The 18,859-nt window shown below is 32.8% G+C and overlaps 1 protein-coding gene across 2 annotated transcripts in view; it reads left to right on the top strand.

The window, feature by feature from the left end:
* Nucleotides 1–14,050, top strand: part of LOC129004321 (orcokinin peptides type A-like) — a 70,782-nt gene extending 56,732 nt beyond the window's left edge. Inside the window, exons 2-5 of one of the 2 annotated variants that reach the window (XM_054432859.1) lie at nucleotides 5,670–5,748; nucleotides 7,252–7,323; nucleotides 10,605–10,737; nucleotides 13,327–14,050. In XM_054432859.1, coding sequence (XP_054288834.1) covers nucleotides 5,670–5,748; nucleotides 7,252–7,323; nucleotides 10,605–10,737; nucleotides 13,327–13,540 — 498 coding nt within the window. In that variant the 3' untranslated portion in view covers nucleotides 13,541–14,050. The remainder of the gene's footprint in view (nucleotides 1–5,669; nucleotides 5,749–7,251; nucleotides 7,324–10,604; nucleotides 10,738–13,326) is intronic. The other variant, XM_054432860.1, reaches the window with a different exon arrangement.
* The last annotated feature ends 4,809 nt before the right edge of the window (nucleotides 14,051–18,859 follow it).

The raw sequence follows: 18,859 nt of genomic DNA, 5'->3' as shown, positions 1-18,859 counted from the left end.
CTGGGACCACAAATAATGTAGGTCCATTTCAAAATATCACCAATTAAAAATTGCTTTATTTTCTGTCAGTGAAATTTGCAGAACCTGATGGTACGGATCTCACCTTAAGCTTAGAGCCCACTTATCTAGAAAAGAAAGAATACCCCCGACGCAGCAAACCTACAGACTAAGCGAATTTCCATTTGCCTGAATGGATTTTTTTACTTTGAGGGTGAAATGTTACTTTTTTATGAAATAAATACATTTTCCAAAATTGATCAAAATATGTTCATAAACAAGGAAATTACAAACGTTTACTTATTCTCCATAAGAATAACATGAGAATTTTAAATTTACGATTGTTTGGAATTTTCGCCGTAACCATTAGACGCATGATAACGCTTCAATATACTAAATTAAGTATATCAATATGTTAACAAATGAGAAATACACACTCGTGTGGTTACTTCACCTCAATTCGGGATACCAAAGTGTAATTCATTAACAGGTGAAAGCCTAACTGTTAACGTAATTTGTCTAAAGCCTCTTCGCGGAATGTCTGTGGTGACTTTCAATTAAGCTGAAGTAGTTCACTTGGAGATTTTTAATTTACCATGTAATTTTGATTTCTTGTCTCCTACTTGTTGAATTTATCTAGTAATTTTAGGAATATTTGTAGGAAAATTTATATCGATGTTTCATCTATATGAAAATCCCTACTAACAAATATTTCATGTTTATGGATTAGCTAAAATTATTTTAATCGTTTGTATTGAGAAGACGTTTTTATAAAACTTCACCAGTGGAACAATAATGTTAGGGACTTCAAAACATTTTAAACCTTAGAATAATTTTCTTAATTTTCCAACTGTTACTTTCTTCACTGTATTTTCTCTTTATAGAAATGTTTAATGTAAAATGAAGGCGTTAACTAGGGAAGTAGTTATAAATAGTTGAAAATTGTCGTAATATACATTAAAATAATGTACATGACTTTACGTTGATCATAGTATTACAGCAAAACTTTGGTCTACCCTTATTCCTCTAGAAGTACCTGACATTTCCAATCATGTTTGTTTTGATAAGTTAAGGAGGCATCAGGTGGAAGCACGAAAATACTCGTATCTCATACTTATAGAACTCTGGCGTTCATAACTTATATATCTGGATACAGCTGTCACTTTTGGCCAATTTTTGATGTTTGAGAACCTGAAGGGACCTAAACCTCAAATTTACATGTAGAAAGAATGGGCATAGAAGATATTGCTCATCGATTTACAATATTGCATTTCGCTAAAGGACAATTCGATTCAAAAGCAGTTCAAAACTGTTATTATATTATGTACTAAATCCCAGATGGAACACAAAGACTCAGCGAGGTGCTGTCGCTATATAGGCCTATTGTGTTTCAAGATGAACAGTTTATCAATTCAACACCTTATGATGCACACCTGTGGGACGGAATAATTCCATCATAATTAATTGTTATCGTTGAATATGGTTTTACTATTTGAATATTCAAAAGAATTCGATTATTTGGGAATTGGATTTTACAATACTTAGGTTTTAAAAGCTTTTGGGGTTGAAATATATTTTACCTACGACCGTTTTTTAAAGTAGCCATTTCAGTCCAGTTCTTAGAATTGAAAAGTTTCACTTTACAGCTGTTTACTTTCATATCCGCATAGTTTCATTTCATATCCGCATAGTTTTCTCATATCCACACAGGTAACGGACCAATGAGGTTCAAGTATTGAGAGAAAAGAATTAAAATTGTAATGCTTCGAACGTCAACTAATCAGCTGATCAGCTGATCAGTTGACCAATTTAATTGTTGATCCGACTTGTTCATGTTGATACTCGCGTATTCTTAATTAAGTTGGTGGAAGTCCAAAAATAAATGAAATATTTACCGAATTGTACCTGATACAATATTATTTATGATAAGAATGCTGCTAGCAATGTAATATTTAACGAAGTTTAACAAACACGTAATTACAGGAAATCAGCTGATTATACAACAAGTCGTTGCATCACTTTCAGTGGCAATGACAATACACGAATACATAACCTCTCTAAAAAGTTATCAGTAGTTATTGTTAGTAATTAAATCCAGATTGATAGTAATTAAAAAACGGTCGTAGGTAAAGTAGTGTACGCAACTCGCGTTAATAGTCTTTACGACACTCGTAGAAGTTTTTAAGGCACTCGCCAAGGCTCGTGCCTTAAATTTTCTACTCGTGTCGTAAAGACTCACTTAACGCAATCGTTGCGTAAACTACTATTACCGGTCTTATTTGGGTGTTAACTTTGTCTTTAAAATTGTCTTCTTGTTTTGTTGGATACTTTTTTTGTATGTCCCACCTTCACATCCTTGGACGCTAGGTTCTAGCCAGAAACTGTTTTACACGTTACTTCAGGCTAGTCATAGAGGGTTGCGCATTATCACATAGAAAAAATTCAATGGTGATTGGTGGATTTGAACCTAGGACCTCTGGCTCTGAAGTCCCGAGCTCCATCACTAGACCAGCTCGTTCCCCTATTTCGTTGGATACTAGCTCGCAAATCTTAGACAGGTTTATTTAAGCATAAACCTTATTTTAGTTTTAGTTTATTTAAGCATGTCAGAATAACATTGTAATTCATTGATTAAATGATTTCTCCATAAAGAACTAAATATAACAATTCAATTTAGGAATAATAAATTATCATTGGTTATTAGGAGATCCTAAACTTGCGCCAATAGGACAAAGGCCAGCTTTAAAATCTCCAATCACATTGCACCTCAAAAGAAAGCAGGGTTTATAAAAGTATAATGTAATGCAGTATATGTTTAACTAGCTGTACCCGCGGGCTTCGCCCCGTTTAACTTCATAAGTATTCGCATGGCTCATTCACGTCCTGGTTGAAGTTCGTTCGCTACGCTCACTCACCTTTAGGTTGGAGCTCGTTCGCTGCGCTCACTTGCCTTCAGGTTTGCTCGTTCGCTACGCTAACTCGCCTCCAGGTTGAAGTTCGTTCGCTACGCTCACTCACCTTTTGGTTGGAAATTAGCTGTTGTCATATATTTAAAAAAATTAATAGTGCTGCACCCTGTTGGTAATCCTTTTAACTTTTATGCTATTGAACATCATAGAACAGAACCAACTTGTTTAATTGAAACAGCTGTTAAGATTCATTAATTCCTTTTAAATATGAAAAATCATAAGATTAAAATGGGGAACTATAGAGCCACTGGGGCGGAGCCCGAAAGGGTTTTAGAGATAAGAATATGCTTTAATGTTAATCGGGAATGTGAGCTATCATCATGCCAAATTTCAGCCCAATCCGTCCAGTAGTTTATGCGTGATTGAGCAACACACACACAAACACACACACAAACACACACACAAACATACACACAAACTCACAAACTTTCAGATTTATAATATTACTAAGATAAGATAATTCTATACAATTATTAATGTTTTAACGTGTCTTCAACTGGAAGTTGGTTATGTAAATTGGAAGTAATTTTCCTGTGCTAAAAATCAGAGGAACTAAACTGTACTGAAACCTCAACGCAGATGAATGCTTTGAAGGCCTAAATATTCTTTAATAAATTACATTAAGATTTTGTATTTTAAGAGATTTTACGTTTAATTGCTTTTTTTCCAGTTGATTCAATTTTAATTTTAAATTTTAAAATTACTATCACCATTAAGTTTCTTAATTTTCTAGTAGGAAATAATTTTCTTTCAAGAAATTGAGTCGGTATCCAATAGAGTATAGGTTTATTTTGCATTTTACGTTAAAAAAACTTTATTTTTCTTCATATTTTTCTGTATAGCTTAAGTGACAATTATACCTCGGTTGATTTTCTGAGGAAACCAAGTAAACTAAAACATGTTGACTATATACTTGCAAGTGTAAATCTAAAACGCTTATTTTAAATGTGAGTAAAAATGATTGTCATTACTGTGAATAAGACAATCATAGTGATATTTTCAAATTCTTAACAACGAACTGTGAAACTAATTAATGATATTAAGAAAAAAAATTCCATTAAAGTTTCCTACCAAATTTTAATTATACTACTTAAGAAAGTTGAACTTGTGGGACCCGCGGTTCTGTCAAGTAGTAAAAGTTATTTATATTAAAATTTCTAAGCTTACTTTGATACTCTCTGAGAAATCTTCTTGAGTTAAATAACTTCTACTTGACTGACTTTCCCGCTTATAACTAGAATGCTCCTGATTAATACCACTTTACACCAAAGCTATGTTTGATTTGTATCACAAAACATGATGAAATTTTTCCAAATTGTTGTAGTTAGTTACCTAAGCAAAATTGTGTCTTTTCAGAAAATTGGCTATATGTTAAATCAAACTCAGTTACTTTTCATGGCAAAAAGCAAAAATGCCATTCATCCGAATAGTTATACCCATACATCTACTGTACCTTAGATTTTGCAAAACTATTTGATTTTGATTTAACCCGTTTAAATGGGTTCACAAAACAAAAACCCAATCAAACCATTGGGGTTATTAAACATTTTTCCAACAACTAAAATACTATGAAAAATCCGAATCGGTAAATTTTAATTAATGTGTAACCCTTTGGTTTGAATTTTGACAATATATATATATACAAATTCTCCTAGTACATAGGTGTAATACATCATTGGTATCTTTTATTTCAAGGTATGGGTTTGCCATCATATTTTTAACATACAAAATAATTATTTTGGAGTTATATGGGAAAATATTCGAATAAATCTGAAATATTCGTTATATTAATAAATCAACATTCAACGTTCGCAAAACATTAACTGAGAACACAGAGAAATGTTCTCGTTATAACTGAAACAAGGATAACACAATTTGGTTCAAGAACGTTCCTAGTGTTTGCTCAGTATGGTAATTGACAATGTAAATTTATGTAACAGATACATCGTGTTTACAAATTGAATGTGAGATCGAACTAATTGTAGCAGTCGAGTTTTCTGAAACTGTTTATCTGTAAGGAGGTAAAATTATCATAATCTTCCACGAATACATACATTTGCTTAGTATTCACCCCGCCATGGAAATCGTCATTTGGTTTAGATTAAACCAATTAAGGGTTGTCTCATTTTCAGAGTAGGCTATCAAAAAGCTAATTCCACCCTGGGTGGAATCCTATGTGAAACCCACCTATTCCTGTGATTAGCTTTGATTTGCTAGGTAGCTGTTAAAAGTATCATTTAACGGGTTAACATAAAATGTGCAGAGGAGGCTACTTGGGCTACTAGTGCAGTGGTGGAGCAGAAGGTCCTCTACGGAAATCATTAGACTATAATAAGCAGCCACTGGATTTTCTTCTTGCTCCTAAACACGATAGGAATTTCAATTTAAAGCCCTCGTAAGCAGGAAACTAATTGAGGAAAAAGCCACAACCTTCCACATAATTTTGGAATGCTTAAACTTGTTTAATTTGCGCACAACAGTTCATGGCATATCAGGAACACACCAAAGGGAAAGTCAGGAATCATAATCAAAGAAAATCTCTAAGTTGATCAAGAATCTGGTATGGACAGGGAATGGAACATACAATAATTAATCACAATAAGCCTGTATAGATGCTCAGCATAACCGTGATAAAAATTAGGAACTTGCCATCAGTTGAAAACAACAATGCATTTTACTAATTTCATTGTATGGTTTGTTCAGGATGACGATGCTTACTACAACAGACTTCATGAGATCCAGGATTCCTATGGAAAAGACGTTCGCAACCTGGATGGGATTGGTGAGCACAGTCAATTATTATTGGTTCATTTCTTTTTAATTTAGATAAATTATATGTTATCTGTTTGTGTATGTGCATGTATTATATTTTTAAAACACGCACTTTTTAATCCCTTAAGCACATCACAACTGTGAAATGTTAGTTTGTAGATTGTATTTGCTACCGAATAAATTTGTTTTCTTAATTTTATTGACACATTAGTGTTACATTTAAATGAAATAGATCTTTTTATTGAATCTATTTTTTTCCTAACGATTATGGAAGCGAGTATTTGGAATAATTCCTATTTATTTGCTATAAATAGTCATATTTCATGAGTTGGTCCGTATTATCTTGATGGAATTGTAATTTTTAGACTATTTAAATGTCATAACCAAAAGTAAAATTGTCTATCAAGCCATCCATTATCATTTATCACTAAACAAAATGGCAATATGTAATGGTAATAGTAGTTTACGCAACGATTGCGTTAAGTTGGTCTTTACGACACGAGTAGAAAATTTAAGGCACGAGCCTTGGCGAGTGCCTCAAAAACTTCTACGAGTGTCGTAAAGACTATTAACGCGAGTTGCGTACACTACTTTACCTACGACAGTTTTTTAATTACTAACAATCTGGTTTTTAGTTACTAACAATCACTACTCATAACTTCTTAGAGAGTTTATGTTTTCGTTTATTGTCAGTGCCACTGAAAGTGATGCAACGACTTATTGTATAATCAGCTGATTTCATGTAATCACGTGTTTGTAAAACTTCGTTAAATAATAAGTTACCTTTTTCAGGGAATAGGTTCTGCTAGCAGCATTCTTACCATAAATACTGTATCAGGTACAATTAGGGAAATATTGCATTTAATTTTTTTTGTGGACAACTGAATGATTATAGTGAAAGAGTTAATTTACAGTTAGATCTCAGCATCGAATATCATAGAATATTATAAGCAGTTTGTGCTCTCATTTCCATCTCGTCAACTTCACTTTCACTAAATTTAAAACAGTTTAGTCTACCTTCCTTTAACTTCCATCAACTTAGGTTAAGAATACGCGAGTATCAACAGGAACAAGTAAGATCAACAATTAAAATTGTCAACTGATCAGCTGATCAGCTGATTAGTTGACGTTCGAAGCATTACAATGTTAATTCTTTTCTCTCAATACTTGAACCTCATTGGTCCGTTACCTGTGTTGATATGAGAAAAACTATGCTGATATGAAATGATACTATGCTGATATGAAAGTAAACAGCTGTTAAGTGAAACCTTTCAATTATAAGAACTGAACTGAAATGGCTACTTTAAAAAAAAAACGGTCGTAGGTAAAGATCAATACAGCATCGTTCTATAAAGAAAATAAACCCACTATCAATAAAAACATCATTTTAAATAACTGGTTTTAAGATTTTCAGTAGCCTATGTTTTTATTTTCTTACTTTATGATGTTCTTTTCTTTTAACCTACATATACAATTAAGTACTAAAAAACGCATAAAAGGCATTTGTTTTCAGATGCGAGAGATGAAGTGAGGCCACTCTTTGGCTTCTTGAGTAAGACTCAAGACAACGAGAACCAGCAGACAGGTCCATACTTGAAATTTGATCTTGGCTCGAGTTCACATTTGGACGGGATTGGTGGTGGACATTTGGTTCGGGATTTTGAATTGGAGCAAGGTTTGGTTCCGTCTGATGTGGATGCATACATGCTAGGTCGTGCAAGTCCTAAAACATTTGGTGTTGTCCGAGAATACCCAACGCGTACCGAAAACTCCTTTACAAACAAAAAGGGAATCAAAAATCTTCTTCAAAATCCGGACTCAGCTACTGTGGTTTTAAACTGTATACTAAACAAACGTTGCAGTGAGGATTTCTTACAAAAATATGTCACAAATTCGTTTCCAAAAATTGACAGATTGCAAAATCCAACTTTCTCTAGACATTTGGATGGTATTGGAGGAGGACATCTATTGAATACAAAAAAGTCAAACGAAGTCGAAGGGGAGAGTAATAAAATGATAAATTTGTTACAGCCATTTGGGAATAAAGGTGACGTTTTGAATTATAAACAGTACTTGAATTCTATGAAGCAAATAAATCCCAGTTATGGAACCAACAACGATTTTGATAATAGTCTAAGAGATGAGAAGGACTTAGATTCAATCGGAGGAGGCCATTTATTAGTTTACACAAAAGATTTGGACTGTATTGGTGGAGGGCATCTTTTAAAATATAAAAAGGATTTGGATTCTATCGGTGGTGGTCATCCTCTAAACTTAAAGAAGGATTTAGATTCAATTGGTGGTGGTCATCTTCTAAACTATAAAAAGGATTTGGATTCAATTGGTGGGGGTAATCTTCTAAACTATAAAAAATATTTGGATTCCATTGGTGGGGGTCATCTTCTAAACTTTAAGAAGGATTTAGATTCTATAGGTGGAGGCCATCTTCTAAACTATAAAAAGGATTTGGATTCAATTGGTGGGGGCCATCTTCTAAACTATAAAAAGGATTTGGATTCCATTGGTGGAGGGCATCTTCTAAACAACAAGAAGGATTTGGATTCTATTGGTGGTGGTCATCTTCTAAACTATAAGAAGGATTTAGATTCTATAGGTGGAGGTCATCTTCTAAACTATAAAAAGGATTTGGATTCCATTGGTGGAGGTCATCTTCTAAATTATAAGAAGGATTTGGATTATATCGATGGGGATGATGTCCTAAGTTACGGCAATGACTTTTATTCTACTAAGAGTGATGCCCTTTGTGTACATAAGAAGAACTTAGATTCTATAGGAGGAGGCCATCTCCTGATTTCAAAGAAAGATTTAGATTCTATTGGTGGAGGACATCTTCTAAACATCAAGAAGGATTTGGATTCTATTGGTGGTGGCCATCTTCTAAACTATAAAAAGGATTTGGATTCCATTGGTGGAGGTCATCTTCTAAACTACAAGAAGGATTTAGACTCCATAGGAGGTGGTCATCTTTTGAATACAAAAAGAGGTCAAACTGAAGTTGGAAATAAGTACAATTCGTACTTTAAACAAAGCTTAGATAATAATGTGGAGAAACAGAACATAAAATGGAACAGTTTTCCGTCATCTTACTCTGCATACAAGAAATTATACGATAAAAGATTACCTGCTAGGTGTATATGTCCGAGTGCTAGATGGTTTTTAAGCTACTTGCCTAGGGAAATGTTACAAAATCAAGGAACAAAAATGCAAAAAACATATTCGTTCAACGATTTAAAGAGCAATAAGATGCAGGCACCTTTTCCCTGGTGGCTAGAAGAGAAAACCAAACTTGATGTAAACGATGATATGGGAGTATTAAATGAGGGACCACAACAAACAACGCCGGATGAAGATCAGACAGAAGCTCCTTTTAGAGGGATTATTGACCTGAACAAACTTTACAAACCCTACTCGCTCACAGGCTACGAGAGATAAGTTAAACATGAGTGTCTAACCTCAGTTGTACATACTTGGAAATCATTATAAACTAAATAAAACACTAATTATGTTGACTCTGAGTACATTATTACTCATGCTACCTGCTATGTAGCATGTGCAATGACGATGCAAAATTTTATTTTATGAATAAACTATTGTATATTAATCCAAGATTCCGTTTGTTTATTTCTTCAAAATAATCATTGATTAGTCAAAACATTTAATTAAAAGGTGCGGAAGAAGAAATATAGTCCTAACAATAATTTTATATAAATTCAGTTTGGAGTTCTAATACAAATTTACAGTGAAAATGGTCACATACTTTTTAATTTTTATTTAAGTACATCTTAAAACAAACAACTAGAATAACTATGAGATTTCAAGTTTTGATACACTGACTGTTTATTTTAAACGAGTATCTCTTTACTTATGATAGTGACATAATTGTTTTAAACTAAATGTTACATTTAAAACAGCTTATTAATGAGATTATAATGTTTACCATAAAAAGTGTATCGTGTAAACAAGAAAATATATAAGTTTTATAGTAAATATTATTTGAAATACAATGTAATTTGACTAAATACATTACACAAAAATACCTTCAATTATACTGCGCATGTTGTCACTAGTTGCATGTTTAATGTATAACTCACATTAGTGCATGAAACACACGAAAGCATGACAGCATGGTAACTACTGCACCCTGCATGGCCTTGATAAGGGTAAGTAAAACAAGTATACTGTTAACACTTAGTAATATAATTCATTATTTTTGTTTGTGTTGGATTTAAGTAAAAGTATTTTGTATGAAATCAAATTCGTTTATACAATTTCCAGCTTTATTAAAGTAGCCATACACAATTGTTACTATATAGTTGGTAAAACGTTACAGTTTTTACACTGATATTCTTTCCTCAGAATAGCAAAAACATTTTATTTTTTTACGATTTGATAACATTTAGACAAATATTGGTCCTACTAATTTCTGACTAGATAAAAAAAATACTACTCTAGGGGTTTAACTTGTTTTTCTAAATGGAGTGGGACACAGAATTTTAAGCACATTTTAGGTGAAAATTGGGCATAATAAATTTAAATGAAATAATAAAATGAAGCCCAAGCAAGATATGTAAATTGTGAAAATACGAACAAAGTTTTTTTCAACTAAGGCTAAACACTATTTCAAAAGCTCCAACTTTGGAATCCCGTATTCAGAAGGAATTTTCATCAACTCCAAAGGCCAATACCTTCCGGAGCTTTGAGAAAAAGTCAAGCCCAAACGACAAGATGTTTGCCTGAATCACTTTTACAGTCTCAAAGATACCCTGACCACTTCAATTATATTTCTATACATATAAATCCTAATTACAACCTTTTGGAACCAATCATGATCTTAATTTGTTTCAGGAGGTGGAAATCTACTCAGGGACTTGGATATGCTCCGAAGTCGAGCGGCTTACCTCAGTCGCGACCAGAGACCTCAAGCTTACTTGGAGCCTGTGCTGGGGAACAAGAGGAGCGGCTGCTGCGATAGTCTGAGGTATGGCGAAACTATCGGATTTGTCATTCAAGTCATTCACAGAGTATCAGCATAGACAAATATAAATAAATGTAGACCGACAGCAGTGCTGCGATTAGCATAAGTTCTGGCACGGTGCTCCTAGCGGTGGACGCCAGAATGCATGCTAACTACAGCACTGCTGTCTGTCTACATTTAATTCTTTTTGTCTATGGTATCAGTAGAGCAAGAGTGGTTCTTGGCTCTAAAACAGGGTTTCATCAGGTAATTCAATAGCAACTCAATATAAGTTACATGCTTGTAAGAGAGCCTACTTTACTAACACCAGAAAATTATTAATTAGCTCTTCGAATAGCAACCATTAAAATTATAAGGCAGAGTTTCTTATCCAGTGTTGTGTCCTTAAAAACGGTACTAAATTGCCATTCCATGGAAATATATACAGGGTGACAAAACAGTCTGGAAACGGCTTAATATCTTTTTAACTAAATCCGTTAGAAAAGTCAAACTTTTAACATCAACTTACATGTATAAAAACGACTTTTTCCAAGCATTTTCATGTTTTTACCTCCACTAGGGGCCGACCCGTAAGGAGTAGGTACAAAATCTTTAATGTAAGCATAGGTTGATATGCACACCATTTTAAAGGTCTGGTCAAGTGGAGTTCATTGCCGGAAACCGCATCTCAAAAGGTTCATTCGTTACAAAATGGCGGCATTTTAAAGTTCTTGTGGAATATACCTTTACAGGCCTTAATATTGGTAAATACTCGTATTAAACATTATCTTGAGAGCTGAAATTGTATTTTAAAGTCAACTAGCCCATAGACTAAGTTTATTCAATCTTCAAAACAAATTTAAACGGGTTTCAGATTTCCCGGCTAATTTTGACTATGAGTATTTACCATTACTAAGGCCTGTGCAGGTATATTCCGCAAGAACTTTGAAATGCCGCCATTTTGTAACGAATAAACCTTTTTTGACGCGGTTTCCGGCAATAAACTCCACTTGACCAGACCTTTAAAATGATGTGCATATCAACCTATGCTTACATTAAAGATTATGTACCTACTCCTCGTGGGCCGTCCCCTGGTGAAGGTAAAAAAATGGTAATACTTGCAAAAAGTAGTTTTCATACATATAAGTTGATGTGAAAGGTTTGAATTTTCTAACGAATTTAGTTAAAAAGATATCAAGCAGTTTCCAGACTTTTTTGTCACCCAGTATAATAAATATATATTATAGATTTGAAGAGAATTTAGATACAGATTAGTTACAAAGATATTACATATAAATAGGAATGTAAGTAACACTGTTGATCTAGCTGTTATAGCGCTATAGCCCCGGTTATAGCGTAAACTTTTTCCTCGATGCTTAAAATTACTAAAACTACTCCTTTAATTCCATGGCCATCGTTCCATGATTTGGTCTCCATCATCCATTCATGCATGTACTGTAAATAAAATATCTCTTCGGCAACCAGATCAGTCAGAGTTCTAAAGGTTTCTCTCATGAAAAGCCAACGAACCTATAAAAATAAATCTTAATCGTTAAAATGAACCCCAAAATGTCTTAATTAGTAATTTTACTAGACACGTAATATAATGATAACAGTTTCATTAATACGATTAATTTCATCCTAACGCCCATTTGTCAGAGACCGGGTGTGTATGTTTGTAACGTAAATATAAAATCTAATATGAGCCACATCCGTCTTCCCTCATCCAGTTAAACCCAGGAAAGTAATCTTATCTTATAATTCGCCTGTCAACGTCATATTATGGTTGTTTAATAAGTATATTAATTTCTACAGTTCTAACTATTCTGTCAATTGGATTGAAATCAATCTAATGCAGTTTATAATCTTGTATTTAAGTATATTGGGTAATCATTTAAACAATATCGTAAACAATTCTACACTTACAAGTTCAGAACCTTTGATATTTAATCTTATTATATCCGGCACTCAGTAAAGTAGGTTTCCGTTAAAAAAAAAGCTTTTAATTAAGAAGTAAAGCTCATTATGCTCGACTTTATATACAACTTCAGACAAATGACTGTGCTATTTTTTTTCTTATGTTAAAATTAGAGTTCCGGTATCTTCAATATCTCCAATTTCAGTCATACTCAGAATTACACAATCTGCTGCATACGATATGCTGTACTCACGAAAGAAAATTATCATGATGTTTATGATCAGGCATAACATACTGGAGAGTTAAAGAATATTCGGAATCTAATTCCAAAGTTTAAAGCTTGTTTTTCGTTCTGTTTTTCGTATCTGGAAGCAGTTGAGTGCGTTGATATCGATTCTAATCCCTTATACGAGGCTTGATTTTCCAGTGTGTGTTAAACTAGTTAGTATACCAGATGACAAGCAATAAGTTTGTAAATCAATTTATCTAGTGTTAACACATACAAAGTTGGTAAAATAACAAGAAAATATAACGATTTTCCCAAACCCCTTAACATTGTCGTCAACTAGTGCTGATGACAAATTTACAAGGTATGTTTTAATTAATTATTGATTTCACAACCCGGAGCTATGAATGCTGAAATTACATGTGTTTATTGTTCTCATTTCACATTTTCATTTCCACTTTGTTCACAGCGGCATCGGAATCGGCAACCAGAAGCGGAACATGGACGAGATAGACAGGAGCAGCTTCAACAGCTTCATCAAGAAGAACTTTGACGAAATAGATCGATCCGGTTTTGGAAGCTTCGTGAAGCGGAATTTTGACGAAATCGACAGGTCAGGGTTCGGCAGTTTTGTGAAGAGAAACGCTGCCCCCGCCGCCCCCGCTGAGCCGGCACACAACTAACCACCCTCAACCCCACCCCCACAATAGTTAGACATAAGTATCAGTCCGTCTGCATTCTCTGAATGTTCCCCTGTACATGACTCGCGAGTGCAAGTCTTTCAGACGAGATTAAGGAACTGCGGGTAACTTCGGCATGTTTTGTTAATTTAGTCATAGTGTACATTCCAAAGAATTAGAGTTAGTAAATGGGTTTATAAGTATAGTTTTTACTACGTAGATATTCGTTGCTTTTATCAAACGCTCTCTTTTCTCGGAATTCTGAAGTTTAAACATCTGGTAAAACAGTTACTCTTAAGCAAACTTTATGAATGTTTGTATTTTAATATCAATAGTTTACTTTATACATGTTTAATTTCATAAATGTGCTGGTAAAAGACCAAATGCATTACATATTCCCCTCAACGTGAGTTTCTTTACCTTGAACGTCCTCTTGAACATCCTTTTTAATGTAATGTTATAATTTGTAAAAGGTATTTATTTAGAAATAAACGTTAATATTTTTGCTTTGAATGAATTATTATCCTCTTCATACATCAATGATAAGCTATTGAACTTCACTTTGGGCATTAGTGTTGGAAATTACGTTTGGAAAAGTGCTAAAACTGTTTTTTATACGTTTTGCTTACTTTCTCATCACCACACTTTTCAAACTTTCCACTGCATACAGGAAAATTCTGTATGACTCTGAGTGTGGTTAAAAGTTCTTATTGTTTTACGTTTTGACATGTACCCAACTAAATCTTTCAAATGAATCTTGGTTTGATATTTGAGGTGATGTATTTTTTCTGACAAACTGTAATATAGTTTATTATATTTGAAGATACCAGACAATTCCAAATGTGTGAAAAAGGGTTTAAGTTCAACTCAAGGAAAATTTAACGTCTGAATCAAAAGTTTTGAGGATGAAATACTATTCAATACTTCGTATAAAAAACCTGTTCACATTTTACACATGTGTAGGAAACGCAATTTTGTTGACTCACTCATTAACCACATCTTGATACATAAATCAACATTTAAAAACCAAAGACAAGTAAAAGAATCGATAGCCAAGATAGATGCTATCGACGTCCTGGGAAAAAGTATTTGGAGAACGTGACCAGGGTTTATATCAATTTAACAACAATATTAAACATTCCACGAGTTTCAAAAGGAAGTGCCTCGAGGAGATTCTATTGACGAAAACCAACCCTTGTAAAAGATACTGTGGTAAAGTGGTCTTGAAAAATAGTTTTTGATGAATCAAGGAAGCATTGTGTAAATAATATGTTTTTAATTTCATCCCCACCCCCAAATAGGTTTAGATATTTAAATAAATCAAAACCCCACCAGCAACCCCTGTTTGGGGGTTGGAGATGAAATTCAAAATCATGTTAAAAAGTGTGTGAAATTACCCTGGTCACGTGTACTGAAGGTTATTTAACATTTTACAGCCATGAAAAAATAAAAGTGATGGAATGTAAGTTCCAGTTAAATTAACGTCTAACATTTATTGCCATAAAATTTGAAAATTCATTGTAGCAAAGTCGGATTTGAGGCATGTAATTCCTTGTTTAAAGCACTTTAAAATTATGTGCTACTTGATAGGGGTTGACATTCAAAATTGTAAGCTAACCTAAGCAGCATTTGGGCCCTCTTCCAAATGGGGAATTTCAAAATACCACCAAAAAAGTACTTTAGATTACCCTAGTAACATGTATTGAAGCTCGTTTGAATATATGCAGCCGATCAAAAAATAACCAAAGGGAGTATTATGGGACACCCTGTATATAAAGTTCCATCGGAATTGCAAATTTAAAATGTCAACTAAATTGGTTATAAATATTTTAAAGCTTTTTGAAAATTGATTAGCGACTTTTATAGCTTTGTGGATTTAAATAAGTACTTTGAAACTTTCATTAGATTTTCTGCAAACGTTTCGGTTCGTTTTGAAGCCCACTCCTTAATTATACGACTAACTACTGTAGCAAGTAAACTAAAACTTTAAAATCCCTTAACGCTAAAGTAAATCTGCGATTTGATGAGAAAACTTACTGTTTGTCATTTAGCTTGAGCTGTAATTGGTTAAATATAAATACCATGTATAGTTAGTAAAACTAGCTGTTACCCACGGGCTTCACCCCCTTTGACTTCATAAGTATTAATACAACTTGGGTAAGTTAAGCTGAAATAAACAAAACAGAATACAGTAATACAAACAAATAATTACACCTAATTTAAAAAGGTAATAAATTGAAAAAATAACAAACAAATAAAACAGATAAGGTACTTTTAACATTAGGTGTATGGAAAGTTTCCTTTAGAAAGTTTCTACCCATATTTAAGACTAATTTCAAATTAAAAATTGAAATATCTGAGTCTAATGAAAAAAAAAAACTATCACTCAATGTAAGATCAAATCCTCAGATCCATACCAAATTAGACTTAGTTTACATACTGAGTTAAGCTCCTCCAAGATGCTGTGAAAGTAAGTATTTATCTAACGTGAAAACAAAATGGCATTACTCCAAGAGACTTTCTACGTTGTCTGTCATCAACCTTTAAGTTGGCAACACTTTCACGAAACAATTAACTAATTTACTTTGCTCTCTGGATTACTATTTCAAAAACAAAATACTATCTACAATTTTGAAATTTGAAAAAAAAATTATTAAAATAAGTGTGCGTTTTAGTTAAAATAATTAGTTAAAATATATGAAATTGTATGAATAAAAATGTGTTCCAAGATACTTTACTTACACACATTTAAGCTTTTATTTGCAAATTTTTAAATAATGGAATGATTTATGTAAAATTTCAATATATCACTGTTATACAGGTTATTTGGGTAAAAGGGTTTATGGATGCCTTATTTTTGAGAGCTTATATCAGATTTTAAGAGTAATTTTCAATAATAAGTATTTAATTCCTATATTTGATATATTTAATAACATTACGCTTTTTACTAGTAAATTTTTGCTTTGCAACCAAGCACAAATTAAGAGAGTACGCTCTAGAATAACCCACATATAATTAAATCATTAGCACTCAATGGGGGAAGCATTTAATTTAAAAACAGGCATATATTTTAATTTAGGATGTAGAATCATATTGAGGCTCCAAAATCGACAGTGAAAAATTATTAATGCAGTAATATGTATGTATATTTATTTGTGTATATATACACAAATAAATATAGCTTTTTTACAAAAAAAAAAAGCTTTCAGAATTTTTATTATAATTTTTTTTTCAAAACTTCCATATAATATGTATTAAAATAATACTAAGATGTTTTCAATAGAAAGAAAGTGAAAATTCCCAGATATGTAAATGCCAGTGGAAATTAGTAATTTAATTTAATTGCAAATACCACTAAAATCAGCCACTCCTTAATTTACTCCTTTTGACCCAAGCCCAAGTTTTACGATCGAGGTGAACCCGAAGCAATAAGGCAACAATTAACTACAATCGATACATATTTTCAATACATGCAATTTTGTTTACAACCGAAATTTACAACTGAGTTGACAACAGCTGATTTTACTCCCTAGAGACTAAAAATTATTTCTACATAGAGTAAAAATTATACTTTAGACCCGCAATGGATGCATTAAAAACGGCTGTTTTTGCTGCAGTAAAATCATTAAACATCCACCAAACGCTTTTGATTACCTTAAAATACAACCGTACAGTACAATAACACGAGCAGATTACAAAATATTAATTATTATGTAATAAAATATTAAATTAACTTTAATAAAATCACGTTTTGATATAGAAGCCCCAGCGTACAATGGTTAATCAAGCTGGAGGCTGTGATGCTGTTCTTCTCGTATATCAGGGTTAATGTTTCCACTAGCCCGGGATGTTATTAAACACAACATTACACATTACGTGCAAAGCCCTTCCCTCAGTCATTGTTTACCAAACACACAATGTTATCGAGTGTAATTAGCCTTTGTAGCAAATTGGTAGTAAAAAGTACATCAGCTGTGTGTACTCTATGCAAAACTTTGTTGTTGAACTGTTTGACATTTTGAGTGGTAATATAACTTTTAATCATATTATTTTTTTAATTATTGTTTATTTGCATGTTTTTCAAACTCTTAGTTTTTAACATTTGATTGAACCACTAATTTTTAAACGTAAAAGCAAAATATTGAACGATTTTCTTTTTAAGACGTTTTGCTATTCTAGTGCTTTTGTTCTTTGACATTGATGTAGGAGGTACAGGTTCGATTACTGGCACATCATAAGATTTTAGGGGTGTAAATCATTTTCCCTTAAATGAAAAAAACCGTAATATTATTATTGACATCCTATATAAAAAGAATACTATATGTTGATAATGTTTTAAATCTCAAAGGATTGTCTTGTATTTTTATTTAGATAATAGTATAGTTTAAGCAACGATTGTGTAAAGATAGTGTTAACGAGTAGAAAATTTAAGGTCCTTGGTGACCTTAAATTTAAGGCCTTGGTGAGTGCCTAAAAAACTACGAGTGTCTTAACAGTATTAAGTTTACACGAGTTGCCTACACTACTTTACCTACGACAGTGTTTTAAATACTAAAAATCAATACTCATAACTTTTAAGAGAGGTTATGTTTCGTTTATAACCTCCCATTGCCGCTGCCAGTGATGCAACAAACATTGTACCAAACACTAATTGCAACACTCAAAAATTAAATTTGCCTGAACTTCGTTCAAGTTCAAACATTACAATTTTACTTCTTCTCTCTCAATCCTTGAACCTACTTGGTCCGTTAGTGTTGTTATAAGTAAAACTGTGCTGTTATGAAAGTAAGCAATGCTGTTGTATGAAACTTGTAAATTCTAAGAACTGAACTGAAAAAGCTACTTTAAAAAAAAACTTGCGTATGTAATAGTAGTTACGCGAGTTGCGTACACTACTTTACCTACGACAGTGTTTTAAATACTAAAAATCAATACTCATAACATTTAAGAGAGGTTATGTTTTGGTTTTTTTATATCTCATTGCTACTGACAGTGATGCAACGAAACATTGTATCAAACACTAATTGCACCAATCAACAATTATTAAATTGGCCTGAACAGCTGATTAGTTTAAATTCGAATCATTACAGTTTTAATTATCCTCTCTCAATCCTTGAACCTCATTGGTCCGTTACCCGTGTTGTTATGAGTAAAACTATGCTGTTATGAAGGTGAACAATGCTGTTATGAGATACTTTTCAAATCTAAGAACTGTACTGAAACGACTACTTTAAAAAACGGTCGTAGGTAAAGGTATAAACGTGTTATTTTCTATTTTTAGCATGTTTTAAACTTAATATGGATCTTAATACTACAATTCTG

The sequence above is a fragment of the Macrosteles quadrilineatus genome, unplaced genomic scaffold (assembly GCF_028750875.1).
Source record: "Macrosteles quadrilineatus isolate MER2022 unplaced genomic scaffold, UCM_ALF_1.0 Scaffold_9__3_contigs__length_116548681, whole genome shotgun sequence".
Taxonomy (NCBI): domain Eukaryota; kingdom Metazoa; phylum Arthropoda; class Insecta; order Hemiptera; family Cicadellidae; genus Macrosteles; species Macrosteles quadrilineatus.
Note: the sequence above shows the minus strand (reverse complement) of the source record. Positions and strands in the feature narration are given on the sequence as shown.